General features: G+C 41.7%; 1 protein-coding gene across 2 annotated transcripts in view; it reads right to left on the bottom strand.

Moving 5' to 3' along the window:
- The window catches only part of ocrl (OCRL inositol polyphosphate-5-phosphatase), a 119,147-nt gene that overhangs the window by 49,305 nt on the left and 42,702 nt on the right, over positions 1-27,140 (bottom strand). For both annotated transcript variants that reach the window (XM_060832724.1, XM_060832726.1), the window contains 8 exons: positions 19,079-19,240; positions 14,968-15,069; positions 13,733-13,847; positions 12,890-13,006; positions 12,176-12,363; positions 5,837-5,948; positions 4,509-4,618; positions 1,432-1,567 (listed from right to left, as the gene is read on the bottom strand). In XM_060832724.1, the coding sequence (XP_060688707.1) occupies positions 1,432-1,567; positions 4,509-4,618; positions 5,837-5,948; positions 12,176-12,363; positions 12,890-13,006; positions 13,733-13,847; positions 14,968-15,069; positions 19,079-19,240 (1,042 nt within the window). The remainder of the gene's footprint in view (positions 1-1,431; positions 1,568-4,508; positions 4,619-5,836; positions 5,949-12,175; positions 12,364-12,889; positions 13,007-13,732; positions 13,848-14,967; positions 15,070-19,078; positions 19,241-27,140) is intronic.

Raw genomic sequence — 27,140 nt, 5'->3', positions numbered from 1 at the left:
AGAATCTATTGTAAAAAATTTAATAGCAGAGAATAAGGAAAACAGTGGCAGGACTGGACAAAATCAGCATGGATTTACAAAAGGGAAATCATGCTTGCGTATTCTACTGGAATTTTGAGAGAATGTACCTATTAGAGTTGATAAGGGGAGCTAACAGAGATGATTTACTTGGACTTTCAGAAGACTTTTGCCAAGGCAAAATTAGCATTTAAAATTGAAGCACATTGGACTGGGATAGTATATGGACACAGACAAAGAACTGGTTGGCAGAGGATATAGACATCCTTCAGTGTGATTTGGACAAAATGAATAAGTGGGCAAATGCAAAGCACATGCAATATAATATGGATAAATGTGGCAGCATTTGGTAGCAAAAACAGGAATGCAATCATCTGAATGGTGATAAACTGAGGAAGGAAGTACAACAAGACCCGGATGTCCTCGCACACCAGTTGCTTAAAGTAAGCGCGCAAGTGCAGGTGGTGAAGAAAGCAAATGGTAGGTTGACCTTCATAGCAAGAGGATACAAGTGCAGGAGCAGGGATTGACAGTGTGGTGCTGGAAAAACACAGCAGGTCAGGCAGCATCCGAGGAACAGGAGAGGCTTATGCCCGAAAGGTCGATTCTCCTGCTCCTCGGATGCTGCCTGACCTGCTGTGCTTTTCCAGCACCACACTCTTGGCTCGGATCTCCAGCAAATGCAGTCCTCACTTTCTCCAGCAGGAGCAGGGATGTCTTGTTATAATTGTATAGGACCGTGTTAAGACAACATCTGGCGTATTGTGCACCGTTTTGGTCTCCTTAATGGAAGATGGATGTTCTGGCTCTGGAAGGGATACCAAAAAGGTTTAACAGACTGGCCCTGTCATCCTAGGAATCAATGTAGGAAGAGACTGAATTAGTTAAGACTATATTCACTGAAGTTTAGAAGAATGAGGAAAGATCAAATTAAAAACCTAAAAATTCTAACAACTCTGGACAGAGCAAACACAGGAATGGTGTTCCTGATGACCGAGGAGTCCAGCCAAGATGTCACTATTTAATGACATGGGATTGACCGTTTAGAACAGAGAGGAAGCATTTCTTCGCCCAGAGAGTGGTGAGCTTGTGGAATTATCCATCACAGAAAGGGACTGAGGTCAAAACACTGAATATTTTCAAAAATGAGTTAGAAATACTTCCTAGGGCGAAAGAGATCAAAGAGCATGGGGAGTAAGTGGGAACATGGTACTGAGTTGCATGACCATATTAATTGATAGAGCAGGCTCAAAAAGGCCGAACAGCCAACTTCAGCTTCTATTTTTCATGTTTCCACGCATCACAGATTTGACCAGTTTTATTCTGGGCTGAGTTGACACTAGTGGTGGTGGGCAAGATTTTCTGCAATTTTTATTCCATTTGGTTAAAAATAAAAATACATACAATACGTACCCCAATATCCAAGAGTGAACTGACAGGCTTGTGATCACTAGTTCGAAGCTCCATGTGACTTCGATAACTTTTCTGATGAACACTTTCACCTCTCCAGAGCACGCGATCACACCATGCTGGGACACGGCACTTGCCACTGCCATGGAGAAACAATCAGCTTGTTACTTCAATACAATAAACCTTGAAGTATATTATATAGTATAAACAAACAGGAAATATTTCTAGTCGGCAAAAGTATCCGAACCTAGAGAAATTGTTCAAGACACAAGCCTATTTCACAGTTTACTGGAGTTGCTCGTATCAAACAAAGACCTCTCATTTGGAGAGGAGCTGTGGGAGTGGGTAAATGTCTGAAAAGAATTAGGAGGCTACAGGAGAGCAGTAAACACAAGAGGGCCAATTTTCCTGCGGTGCCCAGCAAGCATAGCCTACAAAGGAAAATAGGATAACCCTTGTATTCTCAGACAAATGTGTTAGCCACTTTTTCTTATTTTTCAAGAGAGGTGAAAGTGAAATACCAAACAGCGGAATAGCTGTAATTGGCATTAATCAGTTGACAGCATATATTTGATCATGGAAAGCAAAACAGTTAGGTTTTGAGTTACTTAAGATCCTTCTTTAGAATTCGAGATAGAAATACGATGAGTTTCATGCCTTTGAAAGGGCTGGAGAATGGGTAAAAGAGGGTAGAGAGAGAACAAATTGGAATGACTGGAATAGGGTACAAGGCAGAAAAGTTTAAGTAATGAAGATGTCATTGCACAAAAAGCAAATATGAATGGTTGAAGTGATTAAAACTTTTGTCCGGAGTGAGTGTGGATGATAGCTAATGTATAGCTATCATAAACTAAACAGACCAGCACATGGTAAAAACAATCAAAGTGGGGAACAGAGGTCACGGATCACATTGTTAAAAATCAGTATTGAGTCAACAAGGTTATAAAATGGTAAATAGGAAGATGAGGTGCGGCTCCTTAGGCTTGCAGTGAACTTCAGAGGAACACAGCAGAAGGCCAAGGACAAAAATACAAATTAGTAAAGTGGTGAATTAAGATGGCAAGCAGCTAAAAAACTCAGGGTCACGCTTGACTGAATGCAACATACCAAAGTGATTACCTAATCTGGATTTGTTCCAAGCAATGTTAAAAAGATTGCATTGGGAGCAGTGACTATAGTACCTCAAATTGAAAGTTGTGTAAGTAGAGCACTGCTCCATTTGCAGAGTATATGGTGGATGTTGAAGAGAGAGGACGTAAGAGTGCATGTGTACATCTCCTACTTTGCCTAATAACGTGCCCTGGCAAAGGACAAGGTGTTGGGTTAATTGAGAAGTTGGGAAATGGCAGAGAATGATCCATTGAACGTGAAGGCTGTGGGGGTTTCAATTCATATTTGAGTCATTGAGTCATACAGCATAGAAACAGACGTTCCAGTCCAACTCCTCTATGCCAATCAGGTTTCCCAATCAGGTTTGTCTATGTTTGGTCCATATCCCTCTAAATCTTTCCAATTCATGTACCTGTCCAAATACCTTAAGTGTCCAAGTATCTGCATCGACCACTTCCTCTGGCAGTTCATTCCATATACACGCCACCCTCTGTGTGAAAAAGCTTTGCCTCAGGATCTTTCCCCCGGCCTTAAACCTATGCCCTCTAGTTTTGAATTTCCCTACCCTAGGAAAAAGGCCTTTGCTATTCCCCTTACGACTTTGTAAACCTTTATGAGGTCACCTCTCAATCTCCTATGCTCCATGAAAAAAAACCAGCTTATCCCACCTCTCCCTATTACTCAAACCCTCCAGTCCCAGTAACATTCTTTTAAGCCTTTTCTCCACCCATTCCAATTTAATAGTATAATTCTTAAAGCAGCGTGACCAGAACTGTACACAGTACTCAAAAGTGGCCTCACCAACATCCTGTGAAACCTCAACATGACGTCTCAACTCCAATACTCAAAGCTCTGACCAATGAAGACAAGCATGCCAAATGCCTTCTTCACCACCTTGTCCACCTGTGACAGCACTTTCAAGGAATTATGTATCTGTACCCCTACAACTCTCTCTGTTCATCAACATGCACCAGGGCCCTACCATTATCTGTTTAAGTCCTGTCCTGGTTTGTCTTAAAATGCAACACCTTGCATTTATCCAAATTAAACTCCATCTGCCACTTCTCAGCCCATTGGCCCAACTGTTTCTCTCTTACCATATAGGTGTTACAAAATCAATTATTTTCAGCAATTTTGGATTTGATTTCAGATTTTCAATATCTGCACTCTTTTGCTTTTATCTTAAAATGTTCTTTTTTCCCCCCAATTAAGGCAAGTAAAGGGAAAACATTCAGGGTTCACAGTACAGTCAAGGTTGAAAAGTAGAAAAGCTAAAATAAAATTAGATAACAGCAATCAGGTGATGCTAAGCCAGGATCATAAAATGAAATCTATCAACAAACACCGACTTGGATCCCATTTACCACCCACCTGTGAGGAAAATAACAGGAAATGACATAACCACAGGAAATGATGTCACCAACCCAAGGAAACCTAAACACATCAATAGAAAATGGGCCATGCCACCAGTGCTTCATCTGGAGGCTCACTGATGATGTTACCTAGTATGGTGACAAAACATCTGAAAACTAACCTTTCAGCTCAGCGAGCAAACCTACATCCAGTAAAAGGCTTTGTAACTATTTTAATTTCATCTTCCAATTAATTAAAATTGGATTACTCTGTCAGTGGACTGGACTACTACTGAAGTATTTCAAGGAATACCTTCAACGAAAAATTTAAGTGAGTATTCTAAAGTACTGCAAAGTTCTATTAGTTCACAGAAGATTTTCTTTTTTTCTCTGCAATCCGCAAATAAAATTAAAAGGAGGTTCGAGCAAGACAATTAAAACTGATATTGTATACAATTTCCTGAACTATGCCCAAAATAGAAAGTTTGTTACGATGTTTCATCGGTTCCATCAGAAAATCTACAAATTATGACAAAAACTTAAACAACTTGTTCATAAGATATTTCCTAAGATACCATTGTTAACAACTTGAACAACAAATCTATCACAACTACTTACCTTGAGTCCCATCGATCAGATTTGGTGTCATACTTATAAGTTGGTCTGAAATGAATTTCTCCCTCATTGAAGTCTGCAAATGCTTTCTTAGTTTTGCGTTGGATATTTAACTAAAAAATACAAAACGTGTCAAAAGTAATTATTAAATAAATTTAATCAAATTATGCTCTTAATCCAAACTAAAATGCAGGTACACTGATGGAATTGGATATCAAACTGCCAATGATTTTTATGTAAAAACATACAAACGCACATCACCAGTACTACAAACTACAAAGCAGTAAAGACACACTGTAACCTGATGTATATTACTAACAGGACATACTTTAAGAACTGCTGTAGCTTTTTAGATATTCAAGGAAACAAGTAAAATCACAATTTCCAGAAATATACAATTGGTCAATATCAACAAGCAATGTCCTCTACAAAATACTGACAGTACACTTGCAACCTTAATGCTCGCCAACACTTCAAAGTTTTTCCTAAATCACATTCTATAATTTGACTTAAAATAGACCAGCTCATAATTGTTCTCATAACTAAACGCATAATAAAATTAAGCACATGTACTAAAACCTCAAGCATAGCAATAAACAAAAATTTAACATTAGGTATTTTTCACATAAAACAATATAAGTTACGAGGCACATTCACATATTTTTCCCATGCTGATCACACATAAAACAATAGCTGTTCATCTTTCAAAATTCCGCATTTCTGTTCTTTTACAAGAAGGGTCCTCACTGGCCAGCCTTTATTAGCCATCCCTAATTACTGACTACCACCTTCTCAAGGGCAATTAGGGATGGTCAGTAAAGGCTGTCCTAGCCAGTGACACCCACATCCCTATACTCCACAAATGGAGTTTAAAAATAAAAACAAGTTGCAGATATAGCTTGGATATAGTCAAGCCAGTCTATTATATTATTAGTCGCAAAACATAATGTTTGGCATTTAAGTAAAACAGTATAAACAAGTTAGCAGTATGAAACAAAATTGGCACATTTTAAAATACTTGTAATTACAGTTCTAGTGATTATACAGAAGCTATTTATGGCACTATTTTCACAATTCTCAGGAGCTGAGCAAAGATAGTATAGAATCAGAGCTGAAAATGTGTTGCTGGTTAAAGCACAGCAGGTCAGGCAGCAGGTCACATCAGGAATTCCTGATGAAGGGCTCTGGCCCGAAATGTCGAATTTCCTGTTCCTTGGATGCTGCCTGACCTGCTGTGTTTTAACCAGCAACACATTTTCAGCTCTGATCTCCAGCATCTGCAGACCTCACTTTTTACTAGTATAGAATCAGCAAGATTTAACTTTCCCTACTTGGTCATATTCCAAAAGTTTCTTCAAATCTTGCTTTTCTATCAATGCCTTCACTTCACCGGCATCTGGGAGACAGAGTCTGTAATTCAGATCCCCGAGCCAAATAACAACACTGTGACAAGAAATAGGCATAATGAGAAAGGTTAGAAAATTTGAAAAAAGTGGAGGAAATGCATTACAGCAAAGTCCAGCTTTTTGTTGGGGATATATTCCTGGAGAACCTTGCAAACTATGAAATTGCAAAGAGCAAACATATATTAGGATAGAAATCAATTGGATACATCGAAACTTTTGACATCTACAGCACAGCATGTGTTAAATTCAATTAAAACATCTTTGAAATTTCTTTTTAAACTAGTGGAATAGTATAATAAATTGAGGAGGATACAAAACTTGTTAGACTGACCTTAATCTTTGGGCACTTTGACAGAAGGTATCTAAGTGGTGTTAGTGGAAGCATATGTAAAATGTTTGTTTAACTGCACAAAGTAACTTTATACCTGTCTTCAAAGGAATATAGTGTTTATATAGAAACTGTACAATACAGTGCAAAGTTAGTTATAAGAAATAGCTAAGAGCGCAATTTTTCCAGATAGCAAAATATTGCTGCTTTTCAACTTGACCTATGGAACTCGAATTACTTGGTTTACATTTGCAGTTCACACTAGCCAATGACTATTACAACAAACACTTCTTCATTTCTAACGTTTGGAGTACTTTTTCACATTTTTTCTGCATCAAGTACTCGGCCAAATGACTGAGGATCAAACTACCTGCTTTCAACCGACCTCTACTGTCATGATTTTAGAAAATGCACGAAAAATAATTTGCACTATTTTACAACAGAAATTGCAGAGTTATATTTTTTGATTATATATTGTATATTATCAGAAGTGCACACCTAAATACTAAGTGTTTATTGTTCATTTGCCAGATGATTTGTTAAATCCAGTAAGTTCACAGTAAGTCCAAATTTACTTATGGAAGTTGGCTTGTTGGATTAAGTGCAAATAAAAATTATACTGCAAGTTGCCAGAATTGCGAACCAGTATCACTTTTCCAAGTGCCTGCCAAATTGCCTAGTTTCAAATAAAAGATTAGAGGGCACAGATATTTTAGCAAATTTCATCTTTGGAGTTTGCAAATTTAAAATGATAAAAGTAAAATCCCTTGTATTCTATTTGTAAGAGTCCTAAATAGAATTTGTTTTGACATTCTTATTATTCAAGTAAACCAAGCTGAACCTAGAGCAGGAAATATTGTACTATAGCAAAATCAGAGAGACTAGTGCAAGACATACAGTGAGCCAAGAGAAAACGTTTTGTTTAATGACACACAACGTTGGGAGAAACGAAGAACTGTATAAAGAACAAGAACATTATAGCACAGCAACAGGCCCTTCGGCCCTCCAAGCCTGCGGTCATCCAGAGCCTGCATGTAAATCTGCTGCCTATTTTCTAAGGATCCGTATCCCTTTGCTCCCTGCCCATTCATGTATCTCTCTAGTTACATCTTAAATAACACTATCGTCCTGCTCCTCCGCTGGCAATGCATTCCAGGCACCCACCACTCTGTGCGTGAAGAACCTTCCACACACGTGTCCCTTAAACGTTTCCCCTCTCACTCTGAGCTCGTGACCCCTAGTAATTGAGTCCTCCACTCGGGGGAAAAAAAGGTTCTTGCTATCCACCCTGTCTACACCTCTCATGATTTTGTCAGCCTCAATCAGGTTCCCCCCCTCAAGCTTCTTCTTTCCAAAGAAAATAATCTACTCAACTTCTCCTCATAGCTAGCACCCTCCACACCAGGCAACATCCTGGTGAACCTCCTCTGCACCCTCTCGGTAATGTGGCGACCAGAATTGTACATAGTATTCCAAATGTGGCTGAAACAAAGTCTTATACAACTGTAAGTTGACCTGCCAACTCTCGTACTCAATACCCCATCTGACGAAGGAAAGCATGCTGTATGCTTTCTTGACCACTCTACTGACCTGTGTTGCCACCTCAGGGAACAATGGACCTGAACACCCAGATCTCTCTGTCCATCAATGTTCCCGAGGACTTTTCCATCTACTGTACAGGTCGGTCTTGAAATGGATCTTCCAAAATACATCACCTCGCATTGTCTGGATTGAACTCCATCTGCTTTTTCTTCGCCCAACTCTCCAATCTATCTATATTCTACTGTATTCTCTGACAGTCCCCTTCACTATCTGCTACTCCACCAATCTTAGTGTTATCTGCAAATTTGCTAATGAGGCAACCTACACCTGCATCCAAATCATTTATGTATATCACAAACAACAGCGGTCCCAGCACAGATCCCTATGGAACACCACTGATAATAGGTGCAAATGTGTTGCTGGTCAAAGCACTTTTACTCGAAGATTTTACACTGATAATAGGTCTCCATTTTGAGAAGCTCCCTTCCACTACTACAGTCTCCTGTTGCCCAAACAGTTCTCCATCCATCTAGCAAGAACACCCTGGCCCCCACGCGACTTCATCTTCCTCATCAGACTACCAAGGGGAACCTTACCAAATGCCTTACTGAATTCCACATCTACATTCCTTCCCTCAATAATCAACTTTGACACCTCTTCAAAGAATTCTATTAAGTTTGAAAGACATGACTTTCCCTGCATAAAACCATGCTGTCTATCACAGATAAGCCCATTTTCTTCCAAATGGGTATATGCCCTATCCCTCAGTATCTTCTCCAGTAGCTTTCCTACCAATGACGTCAGGCTCACAGGGCTGTAATTACTCTAGATTATATCTGCTATCCTTTTTTTTAAAAAAAAGGGGACATTAGCAATTCTCCAGTTCCCTAGGACCTTACCCATAGTCAGAGATGTACAGCATGGAAACAGACCCTTCGGTCCAACCTGTCTATGCCGACCAGATATCCCAACCCAATTTACTCCCACCTACCAGCACCCGACCCATATCTCTCCAAACCCTTCCTATTCATATACCCATCCAAATGCCTCATAAATGTTGCAATTGTACCTGCCTCTACCACTTCCTCGGACAGCTCATTCCATACACGTACCACCCCCTATGTGGAAAAGTTGCCCCGTAGGTCTCTTTTATATCTTTCCTCTCTCACCCTAAACCTCTGACCTCTAGTTCTGGACTCCCCGACCCCAGAGAAAAGACTTTGCCTATTTACCCTATCCATACCCCTCATAATTTTGTAAACCTCTATAAGGTCACCCCTCAGCCTCCGACACTCCAGGGAAATCAGCCCCAGCCTGTTCAGCCTCTCCCTGTTGCTCAAATCTTCCAACCCTGGCAACATCCTTGTAAATCTTTTCTGAACCCTTTCAAGTTTCACAACATCTTTCCAATAGAAAGGAGACCAGAATTGCACACAACATTCCAACAGTGGCCTAACCAATGTCCTGTACAGCCACAATATGAACTCCCAACTCCTGTATTCAATACTGTGAAAATGCCTTCTTCACTATCCTATTTACCTGCGACTCCATTTTCAAGGAGCTATGAACCTGCACTCCAAGGACTCTTTGTTCAGCAACACCCCCTAGGACCTTACCATTAAGTGTATAAGTCCTGCTAAGATTTGCTTTCCCAAAATGCAGCATCTTGCATTTATCTGAATTAGATTCCATCTGGCACTTCTCAGCCCATTGGCCCATCTGGTCCAGATCCTGTTGTAATCTGAGGTAACCCTCTTCGCTGTCCACTACACCTCCAATTTTGGTGTCATCTGCAAACTTACTAACTGTACCTCTTATGCTCGCATCCAAATCATTTATGTAAATGAGAGGACCCAGCACCGATCCTTGTGGCACTCCACTGGTCACAGGCCTCCAGTCTGAAAAACAATCCTCCACCACCACCCTCTGTCTTCTACCTTTGAGCCAGTTCTGTATCCAAATGGCTAGTTCTCCCTGTATTCCATGAGATCTAACCTTGCTAATCAGTCTCCCATGGGGAACTTTGTCGAATGCCTTACTGAAGTCCATATAGATCACATGCACCGCTCTGCCCTCATCAATCCTCTTTGTTAATTCCTCAAAAAACCCAATCAAGTTGAGAGACATGCTTTCCCACACACAAAACCATGTTGACTATCCTGAATCAGTCCTTGCCTTTCCAAATACATGTACATCCTGTCCCTCAGGATTCCCTCCAACAACTTGCCCACCACCGACTTCAGGCTCACTGGTCTATAGTTCCCTAGCTTGTCCTTACCACCCTTCTTAGAAAAATTGACACCACATTTGCCAACTTCCAGTCTTCTGGTGCCTCACCTGTGACTATCGATGATACAAATATCTCAGCAAGAGACCCAGCTATTAATTCTCTAGCTTCCCACAGAGTTCTAGGGTACACCTGATCAGGCCTTGGGGATTTATCCACTTTTATGCTTTCAAGAAATCCAGCACTCCCTCCTCTGTAATATGGACATTTTGTAAGACATCACCATCTATTTCCCTACAGTGTATATCTTCGATATCCTTTTCCACAGTAAATACTGATGCAAAACTCATTTTGTATTTTCTGCGGCTCCACACAGAGGCCACCTTGCTGATCTTTGAGGGGCCCTATTCTCTCCCTAGTTATCCTTCTGTCCTTAATGTATTTGTAAAAACTCTTCGGATTCTCCTTAATTCTATTTGCCAAAGCTATCTCATGTCCCCTTTTTGCCCTCTTGATTTCCCTCTTCAGTATACTCCTACTTCCTTTATACCCTTCTAAGGATTCACTCAATCTATCCTGTCTATACCTTACATATGCTTCCTTCTTTTTCTTAACCAAATCCTCAATTTCTTTAGTCATCCAGCATTCCCTATACTTACCAACCTTTCCTTTCACCCTCACAGGAATATACTTTCTCCGGATTCTCATCATCCCATTTTTGAAGGCTTCCCATTTTCCAGCCGTCCCCTTACCTGCAAACATCCAGCTTTCAAAAGTTCTTGCCTAATACCGTCAAAATTGGCCTTTCTCCAATTTAGAACTTCAACTTTTAAATCTGGTCTATCCTTTTCCATCATTATTTTAAATCTAATGGAATTATGGTCGCAGGCCCCAAAGTGCTCCCCAGTCACCTGCCATGCCTTATTTCCCAAGAGTAGGTCAAGTTTTGCACCTTCTCTAGTAGGTACATCCACATACTGAATCAGAAAATTGTCTTATACACACTTAAATTCCTCTCCATCTAAACCCTTAACATTATGGCAGTCCCAGTCTATGTTTGGAAAGTTAAAATCCCCTACCATAACCACCCTATTTTTCTTATAGATAGCGGAGAACTCCTTACGAGTTTGTTTCTCAATTTCCCTCTGACTATTATGGGGTCTACAATACAATCCCAATAAGGTGATCATCCCTTTCTTATTTCGCGGTTCCACCTAAATAACTTCCCTGGATGTATTTCCGGGAATATCCTCCCTCAGCACAGCTGCAATGCTATCCCTTATCAAAAATGCCACTGCCCCTCCTTTCTTTCTATCCTTCCTGTAGCATTTGTATCCTGGAATCTTAAGCTGCCGGCCCTGTCTATCCCTGAGCCATGTTTCTGTAATTGCTATGATATCCCAGTCCCATGTTCCTAACCATGCCCTGAGTTCATCTGCCTTCCCTGTTGGGCCCTTGCAATGAAATAAATGCAGTTTAATTTATTAGTCCTACCTTGTCCCTGCTTGCTCTGACTGTTTGACTCGCTTCTGTTCTCAACTGTACCAGTCTCATTGACCTTGAGAAATCAAACATCTATTCCTAACCTCAACATGCACAATGTCCCTCTCCTTGGTGAATATCGATGTAAAGTACTCATTAAGAATCTCACCCATTTTCTGACTCCACGCATATCTTTCCTCCCTTGGACTTGAGTGGGCCAACCCTTTCCCTAGTTCCCCTCCTGCTCATTATTCAAAAGGCTTTGGGGTTTTCCTTAACCCTGCTCACTAAGGATAACAAATTCCCCCTTTTAGACCTCTTAATTCCTAGTTTCAGATTGGTCGTACATTCCCAATATTCTTCCAAAGCTTTGTCTGACTTCAGTCGCCTCGACCTTATGTACGCATCCTTTTTCCTCTTCGCTAATCTCACAACTTCACCGGTCATCCACGTACTGCATTCAAACATTCCTGTATTATTCTTGACTCTGAACACTAGGTTCAGAAACTGGTGGTCTAACTGCAATAGTATCTTACTACCCAGTGCAAACATCCTCACTTTGTTAAGCTCAATATATGTACACTCTCAAAATAATGACCGTACTTACACAAACGTAGGGCTGAGGATCAGATGTTCAACTCCGACCCCATGAGCAGTTATTTCCTAAGCACGTTTTCATACTCACTCATGTTTACTAATGCTTATAGATGGTTGATTCTGCTGAGCTACTTGGAAAATCATGCGTGCACAGATATCTTTGTAATCCTGATTTCGTCTCTCAAAGTCCTCCACATGAGCAGCTAGGTGAGAGTTCACTATGCAGAAACTTGTGTTGTGAAAGACAAACCGCACTGCCACTCCACCTTTATTACCCTGAGAACAGGAACACATGCACGTTACTTAGTCTTTTGGAATTCTGGTTCATTTCTGACAGAAACCTGTATATTTTATCGAGAAGGTAAACCTCATGTTATATTTTAACATAAGCACTTGGTAGTTTTCTTTTGAAAACAGACAGGTAGCGCTAAAATAATTTGAAGTATTATGAATATTCTGATCGCACAACAGTAAATACTAGATCAATTATAATTGATGCAATATGTTGTCATAAGCCAAAGTTAGGTATAATTCTTTCCTAGGCCTAGATTTGTCAGAAAACCTTTGGATTCATCATTTATTAATGGCAGTGTCCCAACAATCTTAAACATATGGTTTTCTTTCATAATTAAAGACCTTAAAATGATGATGTAAAATTATTTTGTCTCATGCTTTATACTAATATGAAAGGTGGTAAATATTTCCAGCAACCACTGAATTGTAGTAAACAAAAAACTGGAAATTCAGTATCTGTAAAAAGAAAAATAGTATTCTTCAGCGAGCTCAATAATTTTGTTCTTACCATCTTTCCCATGATTCCTGTCCCTACTGACACTGCTTCCACATCTCTTATGTACTTTTCATGCTCCTTTTTAACAAATATGATCATCATCATTCCAACTAAACGAATCAATTTAATCTAAAACATGGTAAAGGGGAAAAATAAGTGAAATACAAAATGTTATGAATGACAGAAAATGTACACAAATGGAGAAACAATACATCTTGCAGTCTCCGTTTTGGAAGTGGGAAATTGGAGCTATAATTGTTTTAAAAATTATCCTTTTCGTATGTCCACCATTGTCATTAACACCAAAACTGTGAGAATTAGCAAATCCTCTGCTTTCAAACCTCATGCACCTGGTGGCACTTGCCTGGAAAATTAAAGAACAAATTCCTTTGAACTTTGACTCCGTCTACTCAGTGATTTTCTGATGTAAACAGAGCCTTATTTAGCATCACATCTACCAGACACTGCCTCTGTGATATAGAAATGGCATTCTACTCAACTGAATACATGTATTTTCTTTATTTCAGCTTTCTCTGAGTGCTGTCTTCAGACAACATTCTTCTGTTAAAAAGATTTAGCTGTGCATACCATTGACCTCTCCCCACAATACCCAGTGTTCCAAGAAATATCAAGAAATAGGCTAATGAAAAACTGTCAACAGAAAAGGACACCAATATGGGAAGGTGATATCTCCCCCGCCACAACCCTGCCCCCCTAGCCTGATCTTTGTAACAGAACTACAGAAAAGGTAGGCCATATTAAAAGAAAGTAATTTAAAAGGAACAGTTTGTTTGAATCAATCTCAACTATTTAGACACTCAACTAATTTTGTGCAATTTGCAGACACTAACTTACTTTGTAATATTTGGATTTGTGGTGCAAACTTCTTTCTACAGCACTCAGCCATTCTTGTTCCTTGGAAGATTCAAAGTAAAAGAAAGCTTCGGTACTCAGATCCAACTCCTGAAAACTTAAAATCAAGTAAAAGAATTCGTGATTGAAGTCAACATCTCAAGCAAGATTGCATCTAAGAGCAAAATAAACCCTGAAAGGTAAGGTAGCATACAGCTCAAATGATTTTCAACATATACAAGTAACTCAAGAATTATAAAAATAAATTGGTGCTCTACTTGACCTCATCCTCCGTAGTTGCATCCTTTCACAACAGTATTGGGAAGAATGAACATTGCTAAGGGCCTATGAAAACCAAGACTAAACTTCACATTTAGGATGCACTCTTCTGCATTACCACCATAATCGGACTCCAAGCTTTACAACATGAAAAGCCTTCAGTCCATCATATCTACACCAGTAATCAGGCATCATTCTATTCTAAGCCCATTTTCTTTGCTGCTCGCATGCAAAACAGCAGGAGCAGCATGCAACATAAATCCAGAGTAATCTCGATTATCCGAACGAGATGGAAGGGCACTATTTTGTTCAAATAATTGATTATTCGGTTAATTGATTTCCACTGGGGCTCAGACTTTTCTGTGAAGTCTGCTCCCTTTTTAGGCAAAAGCACACTGCATGCGAGAACCCGAGTCCCATCTACTCCCACTCTGCCCCCACGTTCGCCCCAATCCCGTCTGCCCCAACCCCGCCCTCCCATCCCCCTTAACCCCGCCCTCCCCCACTTCACTCCCGTCCGCCAGCCCTGCCCGCTCCCACCCCCCCCACTCGTCCAACTCCAACCCTGCACACTCTCACTTCGCCCCTGTCCACCCCCAAACCTTATGGTTCCTACCCTGCCCTCCGATCCGCCCACCCCCATCCGCCCCCTGCCAACCCTGCCCGCTCCCACTCTAACTCTCTCGTCCACCCCCAAAACTGTCCGCTCCCACCTGTGAATGAATTAAAAGAAAACATACACTACCACCTGCAAGTCTCACACCATCTTGACTTGACCTACATCACCTTTCCTCCACTTGTTACACCAAAATCCAAAAATCCTTTCTAATAGAGCCAATTGACCACAGCAGATTAATATGGCAGCTCATTCTGCAGAATTATTAAGGACGTGCAAAGATGGTCAGATCCCATGAAACAATAAAACAAACTATTTATGACAATTTAATAATGTCTCTTACCCTAGACAGTACACATCAGGTGGGTGAGGGTCAGCACGGAGCCATGGATCCAAACTAGTATCAGGAGATTGCCCATTCACATTCCAGGTGCCAATAAAAAATCTGGAGACAGAATCATAAATGGAATTCTCATTTGTAATTTAAGATTGACCTTTACAAAGGCAAAATGAATATTTGATTTTAAAAAATTATACCAATTCTAATCATATGATGTAATCATGAAGATAAAATAGACATTAGCGAGTTGAGAAGATTTGTAGCTCAGGGTTGAGGTTCTGGATGTAGGTTTGCTCACTGAGCTAGAAGGCTCGTTTTCAGATGTTTTGTCACCATACTAGGTAACATCTTCAGCGAGTGTCCAAATGAAGCACTGGTGGTGTAGCCCGCTTTCTATTTATATGTTTGGGTTTCCAGGTGGTGTCATTTCCTGTTCCTTTTCTCAGGGGGTGGTAAATGGGATCCAAGTCAATGTGTCTGTTGAGAGTGTTCCGGTTAAAATGCTATGCTTCTAGGAATTCTCGTGCATGTCTCTGTTTGGCTTTTCCTAGAATGGATGTGTTGTCCCAGTTGAAGTGGTGTCCTTCCTCATCCGTATGTAAGGATACTAGTGAGAGTGGGTCATGTCTTTTTGTGGCTAGTTGATGTTCATATATCCTGATGGCTAGTTTTCTGCCTGTCTGTCCAATCTAGTGTTTGTTACAGTTCTTGCAACGTATTTTGTAGATGATATTAGTTTTGCTTGTTGTTTGTATAAGGTCTTTCAAGTTCATTAGCTGCTGTTTTAGTGTGTTGGTGGGTTTGTGGACTATCATGATGCCAAGGGGTCTGAGTAGTCTGGCAGTCATTTCCAAGATGTCTTTGATGTAGGGGAAAGTGGCTAGGATTTCTGGACGTGTTTTGTCTGCTTGTTTGGATTTGTTGCTGAGAAATTGGCGGACTGTGTTCATTGGGTACCCATTCTTTTTGCATATACTGCTCTACACAGTGCAGAGGAAAATCAACTATACAGTGTATTCAAAAAGAATGGATACCCAATGAACAGTCTTCTGATTTCTCAGCAACAAATGGTGACAGTGGTGTCTGTGACATTGCCTTCTAAGGCATAATTCCAAGAATGCAACTGACAAGCTATTCCTTAATTAGTCTGAGAGACAAATTTCCCAATTTTGACACAAACTCCAAAATGTTCAAATTCAAGTTGTCCAAGTTCTGACCTTATGAGGGAGGGAGGTTTATCGATGAACCGGTAAAAGATGGCTGTGCTGAGACTAGTCTAAGGAATTCATGCAGAGATCACAACCACAACCATCTCCCTGTGTGCTCATTATTACATTTATTCAGTGGTACTCCCTGCTGGGAAAAACTGACTCCAATTTTATAAGGAATCTTTAATGCTACACTCAGTCAAACGTGGCTTTGATATGAACGGCACTCACTTCTGAGGTTCAGTTCATGTCCATGCTTGAACAAAGGTTGTGATGAGGTCAAGGATCCTTGGCAGAACCCAAACTGAGCATTAGTAAGGAGGTTAAGAACAAAGAACAGCACAGCAAAGGGACAGGCCCTTTGGCCCTCCAAGCCTGCTCAGATACATTTTGCCCTTCCGTACTAAAGTTGTCTTCACTTAGGAGGATCCATTTCCCAGTATTCCCTTCCTATTCATGTATTCATCCAGTTGTTTCTTGAATGCTGTTATTGTGTCTGCGTCCACCATATCCTTTGGCAGTGCATTCCAAGCACTCACCACCACAAACTTGCCACTTACATCTCTTTTAAACTGCCCTCCCACCTCCCCCCAATACCCCACCCCCACCTCCCCTGTGTTCTCCGTGCCATAATGTTTAGACTGATTCTAATCTAAAAAGTGAGTTAACAGAGTCTTACATGGATTCATGCAGTTTTTGAGCAAAGTACATTGTAACTCTGCAAGTATAAATTCACCCCACAAACGTATATGTATATGCGTGCATGTGGGTTTTTAACAATTTAAAAAATTGTGTCCTCCACAACCACCTGATGAAGGAGCGGCGCTCCGAAACACTATAACCTGGTGTCGTGTGATTTTTCACATTTGATCCGATACCATAAAACATCACGAGGTCCACAGAAAACAGTGAGGACTCCGAAGGCAATTCTTTGCTGACTGTCAAGCACTGATAGGAAAGGACATACACAGAGATGGTGTTGATATTGTCTGGGATGTTGTGGGATGTTGTCTGTAAGGTACGTTGTCTTAAGTATGATTACATGATGCTGTTTGACTAGTCTGACTAATATTCTCAATTTTGGCACAAGACGCCAGAAAGGAAGACTTTGCAATGTCAACAAGGGCTGTGTTTGCCAGTGGCATTTCCTATCCCTAGGTCACTGTTAAATGGTCGATACAGTTTCATTCTTCTTTTGAGACTTCCAGTCAGTTTGATAAAACTGAATGGCTTGCTGTGGCCATTTCTCAGGACAAATTAGTGTCAACTTTATTGCTTTGGATCAGGAGTCACATGTAGGCTAAACCAAGTAATGACAAGCAGTGTTCCTTGCCTAAAAGGACATCATTAGTTTGTAATTCCAAATGATTTTTAAATTTATTTTTAATCCAAATGCCATCATCCACCATGATGGGATTCAAACCTGAAGCCCAGAACATCAGTGGGTTGCTGGTCCAGTGACAACACAACCATGGTCTCCCCATTTCCCTTTTCTTTAAATCTACCCAACCTTTACTCGCTAATACGCATTATATTTCTAACTTGCTCTAGTTCCGAAGAAAGGTTATTGACCGCAAATGTTAAATAGATTTCTCTTTCTATGGATACTGCCTAACCTGAGTAATTCCAGCATTTTCTATTTTTATTTCAGACATCTAATACCCACAGCGGATTACTTTGTATGATGAGTTCGTAGTTGGAGATAATATATATTCAGTTCTGAGTATCCATTTTGGGAAATGATACAGAAAACTTATTGGAATGACACCAATAGTAACAGATTATATTTGGTTAAAATATGGAATCTAGTCACAAAGTTTTTGTGTTCTATGACTTTTTTAAAATTATAACATTCAAAAGGAACATTAGAAAGTGTTAATTGGCCTGGGAATCTTTCCATTACTCCACACAATTCTCGAAGGACAAAGTCTGGAAACTGAAAAGAAAATGGATTTAATAGGCGAATGCCTATCTAGCTGATAAAACTGTTGCCTGCCCCTTTCCTATTTGCAGAGAGTGTACTGGTTATGTCAGCTGCCACAGCAGGATTCAAAATGTGGCTGCACATATGCTGTTATGTCATTACATTCCACACAGTGATGTCAGTGCATTGATTACCACACCTTTCCAATCGCCTTGCTGCTTGACTACTTTCTTTCCTGCTCCCTCTAGCTCTTCACATTCAGTCCAAACCACGGGAGGCAGCACTATGGGGGAAGAGGGGGGTCCCTCAGCCATCTACTTTGCTCCCTTTTGATGTCAGATTATTTTTCTTCTTGGTGGAGTGTTTAATTTAATTATCTAATTCAATAATCACCTTTTTAAATGTCTGTTGCTTTGCTGCTGAACTTTGGTGCTATAAAATATCCTAGCGTTTTCAGGAATTAATTGCCTTAATGCTACCCATATAAATTGGTCAAAATATCCTTGGGTCAGTAAAAATGGTCAACTTCCAATGTGATTTGAAAAAATATTCTCTCAGCTTTATAATAAAATGGTTTGTCACTTCTGCATGACATCAGCTCCTTCTTTACATGGCCACTTTCTTTGTGCCACCAAAAGGTGGCGTTTGAATCATTTGCAACTAAACAGGAACTTCATGAAATGAAAACTGTGAAGAGATGGATAAAAAGAGGCAAAAAAAATCTGAGAAGCTTGTCAGGATGGAGATAGCCCTTCAGATTTGTTAGATAGTTGAACTTCAGACTTGATTATGATTTTGCCCTTCTCAAATTATGAAACAAGTGTGATTAAACTCTCAGAATAAAACATCCCCAGAATTAGAAAAAATTGAATCCTCTATGCTAATTGTTATAAAGATTAAATGAATAATCAATCTATATTAGATATTATTATAACATATTAGATTCACAATCTCATACAACGAGATGGAAGAAAATACTGACCTAAAATTGTGAATGTTGACGTATTCTCTCTCCCGCCGAACAAGGTAATGCTTAATCAGGCCTTCTCTGGCACCAGACTGATTACTTGGCTCAAACAGCTTTCTCATGGTATTGGATACTCTTGGTTGCCCATTTCGTGGTATATCCTTCTCAGTAGTTGGTCTATAAAGCACATACATACATAATTAAGTTTCCAATTGTTGCTTTAAAGTGAATGTGAAAAGGAATTAGAAAGAGAGGAATACAAACCCTTAAAAGAGATTGCTATGTGAGGAACAGCTAGTGCCAACTACAGGTAAGCAGCAAAAACAATAATCGAAAACAAATCTGTGTGGTCATTCTACTCAAGATTTAAAACCAGTGCACACAGATTAAAAGTTTCTTAGTTGCCGATGTCTTTAGCTTTTACCTGGACATGAAAAACAGTTAATTGTAACAGTGCTTCCGAAACCTTTCACAACAAGCCCTCATGCTAAGACCTCAGACTTTGAGTGACTCCAGAATCAAGACTGGTGGCAAGGTGTTGAGAGGGCTGCTCAGCAGGGTAGTTTACACTGCTGGGTTTACCCTGAAAAAAGCCAAGACCCACCTCTTAAAAGGCTGTGCTTGTAGCAGCAATTGGGTCCCAGAGAGCAGATGATTAAGCTATGCCTACCAAAGGAAAAAACAAAACATTTAAAAGGGGTCTCATAGCGGTCAAAACTCAAATGCTTGCTCCACACTGCCATTGTTGCATCAAAGCTCGTTACCCCAGAAGTTGCAAATCTCATTTTTTTGAAACTCTTGAATTGTGAGAGCAGGTTCACAGCACTTTGCTTTAGATTCATGATTGAAGCAATGCATAAAAGATAACTAATTGCTTTTAGGAATCACTTTTCACTATCCACTCATAATGGCAGATTATGGCTTATCAGTGGTTCACAACACAAGGTGAAGTCTTACAAAATAAAGCAAATCCGCATTTGACCAGATCCATCCAGATGGCAGAGAACATCCTACAATTTGCTATGGTGTCCTGTTATAGGAAGTAGGAAAACTGTCCAGATTTCCAATCCTGGTTATCTAGTAATCCCTTCTGGAAAAAGGACTCAAAGATCAAAGCTGAACGCTCCAACACCTCCTCCCTAGCTTCCCAAAGAATCCTTGGATAAATCCCATTCAGCCCAAGGAACTTGTTTACTTTCACTCCTTCTAGAGTTGATAACACCTCTTCCTTACTAACCTCGATCCCTTCTAGTTTAATATCTCGTATTTCATTCTTCTCCTCTACAATATTCTCCTTTTCCAGAGTGAAAACTGATGAGAAATACTTAGGACCTCTCCGATCTCCACAGGGTCCACACACAACTTTCCTACTTCTGACTTTGACTGGTTCTATTCCTATCCTAGTCAACCTTTTATTCTTCACACACTTATAGGAAGCTTCAGGATTCTCCTTTATTCTACCTGCTAAAGACTGCTCATGTCCTCTCTTTGCTCTTCTTAACTCTCTAAATACTTCCTAGCTAATCTATAACTCTCCATCGCGTCATCTGAACCATCTCGTCTCAACGTCACATAAGCGTCCTTCTTCCGCTTAACAAGATATGCAATTTCTGGAGCAAACCACGGTTCCCTTACCTTATCACTTCCTCCCTGCCTGACAAGGACACGCAATATCTGTTCTTTAAACCAGCTCCACATTTCGATTGTTCACATCCCCTGCATTTCGCTACTCTATTCTATGCATCCTAAATCTTGCCTAATTGCATTATAATTGCCCTTCCCCCATCGATAACTTTTGGCCTGTGGCATGTACCTATCCCCTTCCATTGCTAAATTAAACGTAACCGAATGGTCACTCTCTCCAAAGTGCTCACCTACCACGAAATCAAACACCTGGCCTGGTTCATCACCAAGCGTCAGATCCATTGTGGCCTCCCCTCTCGTCAGCCTTTCGACATACTGTGTCAGGAAGCCCTCCTGCACACATTGGCCAAAAACTGATCCATACTACGTACTAGAGTTATAATATTTCCAGTCAAGGTTGAGGAAGTTAAAGTCCCCGATAATGACCACCCTGTTCCTTTCACTCCTACCCAGAATCGTTTTCCGATGCTTTCCTCCACATCCCTGGAACTCTGCGGAGCCTACAAAACTCCCAGCAGTGTGACCTCTCCTCTCCTGTGTCTAACCTCAGCCCACACTACCTCAGTAGACGAGCCCTCGTCAAACATTCTTTCAGCCACCATTTTCTGTCCTTGACTAATAAGGCTACACCTGCCCCTCTTTTACTGCCTTTCCTGTTCTTAATGAAAAATCTAAACCCTGGAACCTGAAACATCCATTCCAGAAATGATCTTCGAGTCATCATGATCTATAAGTTTTGTACCACAGGACTGGAGGATTGCAAATGTTGTGCCCTTGTTCAAGAAGGGCAGGAGAGATGACTCAGGTAATTATAGACCAGTGAAAGTTTGCAGGAAAGTTTTGGAAAGGGTTATGTGAGATAGGATTTATAGTCATCTAGCAAGCCATAATTTGATTGCATATAGTTAACATGGTTTCGTCAAAGGCAGGTCATGTCTCAAACCTCATTGAGTTTTTTGAGGAGGTGACCAATCATGTGAATAAGGGTAGGACGGTTGACGTGGTGTATATGGACTTCAGTAAGGTCTTTGACATGGTCGGCTTTGAAGAAAATAGAGGTGTGGGATTGAGGGTGACTTAACAGTTTGGATTAGAAACTGGCTTTCTGAAAGAAGGCAGTGAGTGGTGGTTGATGGAAAATATTCAGCCTGGAGTCTGGTTACGTGATGTGGGACCACTGCTGTTTGTCATTTTTATAAATTACTTAGACACAGGCATAGAGGGATGGGTTAGTAAATTTGCAGATAACACTAAAGTCAGTGGAGTAGTGGACAGTGTAGAAGAATGTTACAGGTTGCAGGGGGACTTGGATAAACTGCAGAATTGGGCTGAAAAGTGGCAAATGGAGTTCAATGCAGCTAAATGTGAGGTGATTCACTTTGGGAAGAATAACAGGAAGGCAGAATACTGGGTCAATGGAAAGATTCTTGGTAGTGTGGATATGCAGAGGGATTTTGGAGTCCATGTACATAGATCTCTGAAAGTTGTCATCCAGGTTGATAGTGCTGTTAAGAAGGCATACAGTGTGTTAGGTTTTATTGGTAGAATATTGGCGATTATTGGCCTTCTGGAGCAATAATGTCATGCTGCAACAATACAAAACACTAGTGCAGCCACATTTGGAATATTGTGTACAGTTCTGGTTAGGTTCCTGAAGAAGTCTCTTGGAAGACTTCGCGATGACTGGTGGGTAAGTTTGGTCGCTTATTTAATAGTTGTAAATTTAAAGTTTTCCTTTTTAAAAAAAGGCGGTAGCAGACCCGGAAGGCGCGCTAGGTTACCTGGGTAAGGTTTTTTTTTCTCCCCTTATTTAAAGGCGGGCTCCGAGTTTTAGGCCTCAGTCTCTTGGAAGACTTCGCGACGACTGGTGGGTAAGTTTGGTCGCTTATTTAATAGTTGTAAATTTAAAGTTTTCCTTTTTAAAAAAAAGCGGTAGCAGACCCGGAAGGCGCGCTAGGTTACCTGGGTAAGGTTTTTTTTTTCTCCCCTTATTTAAAGGCGTAGGCGAGTCACCCGAGGCACTCCACGAGTAGTGCCTCCCACCCTTCCACCTCCTCTAACCTAATAATAAGACCAATTGTGACTAGCGGGTAAGTGCTGCATTTTCCTTGTTTGTTTCTTTAGATTTAGTTGGTTTTTGTTGTTTTTTTTTTAAGGAAAGCTTACTTTTAGAGGGATGGCAGTGCAGAGAGGGCAATGTTCCTCTTGCAACATGTATGAGGTGAGGGAAGCCATTAGCGTCCCTGCTGAGTACACTTGCAAGAAGTGCACCCATCTCCAGCTCCTCCAAACCCGTGTTAGGGAACTGGAGCTGGAGTTGGATGAACTGCGGATCATTCGGGAGGCAGAGGAGGTCATAGATCGGAGCTTTAGGCAAGTAGTTACTCCGAAAGTTCAAGATAGATGGGTGACAGTGAGGGGGAGTGGGAGGAGGAAGCCAGTGCAGGGACCCCCTGCGGTCATTCCCCTCAAGAACAAGTATACCGTTTTGGATACTTGTGGGGGGGGGATGACTTACCAGGGGCAAGCAACGAGGTTCAGGCCTCTGGCACGGAGCCTGGCCCCGTTGCTCAGAAGGGTAGGGTGGAGAAAGGTAGAGCAATAGTTCTTGGGGACTCGATAGTGAGGGGTACAGACAGACGGTTTTGTGGGGGCGACAGGGACTCACGTTTGGTATGTTGCCTCCCAGGTGCAAGGGTACGTGATGTCGCTGATCGTGTTTTCCGGGTCCTTAAGGGGGAGGGGGAGCAGCCCCAGATCGTGGTCCACGTTGGCACCAACGATATAGGTAGGAAGAAGGGTGAGGATGTCAGACAGGCTTACAGGGAGCTAGGTTGGAAGCTCAGAGTTAGAACAAACAGAGTTGTAGTCTCTGGTTTGTTACCCGTGCCACGTGATAGAGAGTCAAGGAATAGGGAGAGAGAGCAGTTAAATGCGTGGCTACAGGGATGGTGCAGGAGGGAGGGATTCCGGTTTCTGGACAACTGGGGTCCTTTCTGGGGAAGGTGGGACCTCTATAAAAAGGATGGGCTACACCTGAACCTGAGGGGCACCAGTGTCCTTGGGGGGAGGTTTGCTAGTGTTCTTTGGGAGGGTTTAAACTAACTCCGCGGGGGCATGGGAACCAGGACTGTAGCTTTAGGGTACAGGACCTTGAGTGTAGGGAGGTTAGGAATAATGCAGCGATCTCTAAGGAGGGTGCCTGTAACCAGAAAGGAGGATTGAAGTGTGTATACTTCAATGCCAGAAGTATAAGGAATAAGGTAGGTGAACTTGCAGCGTGGGTTGGTACCTGGGACTTCGATGTTGTGGCCATTACAGAGACGTGGGTAGAACAGGGACAAGAATGGCTGTTGCACGTTCCAGGGTTCAAATGTTTTAGTAGGATCAGACATGGGGGTAAAAAAGGGGGAGGCGTGGCATTACTTGTCAAAGACAGTATCACAGCAGTGGAATGGACGATGGAAGAGGACTTGCCATCTGAGGTAGTTTGGGCTGAGGTTAGAAATAGGAAAGGTGAGGTCACCCTGTTAGGTGTTTTCTACAGGCCTCCTAATAGTCCTAGAGAAGTAGAGGATAATATTGCGAGGATGATTCAGGAAAAGAGTGAAGGTAGCAGGGTGGTTGTTATGGGGGACTTTAACTTCCCAGATATTGACTGGGAGAGCTATAGCTCGAGTTCATTAGATGGGTCGGTGTTTGTACAATGTGTGCAGGATGGTTTCCTGACACAATATGTCGACAGGCCAACAAGAGGGGAGGCTATATTGGATTTGGTTCTAGGTAATGAACCAGGCCAGGTGTTAGACTTGGAGGTAGGTGAGCACTTCGGGGACAGTGACCACAACTCGGTGACTTTTACTTTAGTGATGGAGAGGGATAATCGTGCGCCGCAGGGCAAGGGCTATAGCTGGGGGCAGGGAAATTATGATGCAGTGAGGCATGACTTAGGTTGTGTGGATTGGAAAAACAGGCTTCAAGAGAAGAACACTAATGAGATGTGGGGATTGTTTAAGGAGCAGCTACTGCGTGTCCTCGATAGGTATGTACCAGTCAGGCATGGTGTAAAGGGCCTTGTGAGGCAGCCGTGGTTTAGTAAGGAATTGGAGTCCCTTGTGAAAGGGAAGAAGGCGGCATATGTAAAGATGAGGCGTGAAGGTTCAGTAGGGGCGATTGAGAGTTATAAGGTAGCCAGGAAGGAGCTAAAGAGGGAGCTAAGAAAAGCGAGAAGGGGACATGAAAAGTCTTTAGCTGGTAGGATTAGGGAAAACCCAAAGGCTTTCTATAGGTATGTCAAGAATAAAAGGATGACTAGGGTAGGTATCGGTCCAGTCAAGGATAGTAGTGGGAAGTTGTGTGTGGAGGCGGAGGAGATTGGAGAGACATTAAATCAATACTTTTCATCAGTATTCACTCAGGAACAGGACACTGTTGCTGATGTGAATATGGAATCACAAATAATTAGAATGGATGCCCTGGAAATATGCAGGGAAGAGGTTTTGGGAATATTGGAAAGGATGAATATAGATAAGTCTCCTGGGCCTGATGGCATTTACCCCAGGATCCTATGGGAAGCTAGGGAGGAGATAGCAGAGCCATTGGCCTGGATTTTTATGTCGTCATTGTCAACGGGAATAGTACCAGAGGACTGGAGGATAGCGAATGTGGTCCCATTGTTCAAGAAAGGGAGTAGGGATAGCCCTAGTAACTATAGGCCAGTGAGTCTGACTTCAGTGGTGGGCAAAGTCTTAGAGAGAATGGTAAGGGATAAGATTTATGAACATCTGGGTAGGAATAACGTGATCAGGGATAGCCAGCATGGTTTTGTGAAGGGCAGGTCGTGCCTCACAAACCTTATTGAGTTCTTTGAGAAGGTGACTAAGGAAGTGGATGAGGGTAAAGCAGTAGATGTTGTGTATATGGATTTTAGTAAGGCGTTCGATAAGGTTCCCCATTGTAGGCTAATGCTAAAACTACGGAGGTATGGCATTGAGGATACATTAGAGGTTTGGATTAGGAATTGGCTGGCTGGAAGGAGACAGAGGGTAGTAGTTGATGGATTATGTTCATCTTGGAGCGCAGTTACTAGCGGTGTACCACAAGGATCTGTTTTGGGACCATTGCTTTTTGTTATCTTTATAAATGATCTAGAGGAAGGACTTGAAAGCTGGGTAAGCAAGTTTGCGGATGACACGAAAGTCGGTGGAGTTGTGGATAGTGAGGAAGGAAGTGGTAGGTTACAGCGGGATATAGATAAGTTGCAGAGCTGGGCGGAAATGTGGCAAATGGAATTCAATGTAGCTAAGTGCGAAGTCGTTCACTTTGGTAGGAATAACAAGATGATGGATTACTGGGCTAATGGTCGGCTACTTGGTAGTGTGGATGAGCAGAGGGATCTTGGTGTCTATGTACACAGATCTCTGAAAGTTGCCACCCAGGTAAATAGTGCTGTGAGGAAGGCATATGGTGTACTGGGCTTTATTGGCAGAGGAATTGAGTTCCGGAGTCCTGAGGTCATGTTGCAGTTGTATAAGACTCTGGTGAGGCCTCATCTGGAGTATTGTGTGCAGTTTTGGTCGCCATACTATAGGAAGGATGTGGAAGCTTTAGAACGAGTGCAGAGGAGGTTTACCAGGATGTTGCCTGGAATGGTAGGAAGATCGTATGAGGAAAGGCTGAGGCACTTGGGGCTGTTCTCATTGGAGAAGAGAAGGTTTAGGGGAGATCTGATAGAAGTGTATAAGATGATTAGGGGTTTAGATAGGGTAGATACTAAGAACCTTTTACCGCTAATGGAGTCAGGTGTTACTAGGGGACATAGCTTTAAATTAAGGGGTGGTAGGTATAGGACAGATGTTAGGGGTAGATTCTTCACACAGCGGGTTGTGAGTTCATGGAATGCCCTGCCTGTATCAGTGGTGAACTCTCCTTCTTTATGTTCATTTAAGCGGGCATTGGATAGGCATTTGGAAGTTATTGGGCTAGTATAGGTTAGGTAGGACTCGGTCGGCACAACATCGAGGGCCGAAGGGCCTGTACTGCGCTGTATCCTTCTATGTTCTAAGGGCTCATGCCCAAAAAGTGAATTCTCCTGCTCCTTGGATGCTGCCTGACCTGCTGCACTTTTCCAGCAACACACTTTCAGTACAGTTCTGGTTACCCCATTACAGGGAGGATGTGGAAGCATTGGAAAAGGTGCAGAGGAGATTTACCAGGATGTTGCCTGGTATGGAGGGAAGATCTTATGAGGAAAGGCTGAGAGACTTGGGTCTATTCTTATTGGAAAGGCGGTGGCGAAGAGGGGATTTGACAGAGACATACAAGATGATCAGAGGATTAGATAGGGTAGACAGTGAAAATCTTTTTCTAGGATGATGACATCAGCTTGTACAAGGGGGCATAGCTACAAATTGAGGGGTGATAGATTTAAGAC

This window comes from Hemiscyllium ocellatum, chromosome 11 (genome assembly GCF_020745735.1).
Source record: "Hemiscyllium ocellatum isolate sHemOce1 chromosome 11, sHemOce1.pat.X.cur, whole genome shotgun sequence".
NCBI classification, from domain to species: Eukaryota; Metazoa; Chordata; class Chondrichthyes; order Orectolobiformes; family Hemiscylliidae; genus Hemiscyllium; species Hemiscyllium ocellatum.
This window is presented reverse-complemented; position numbering and strand designations above follow the sequence as displayed.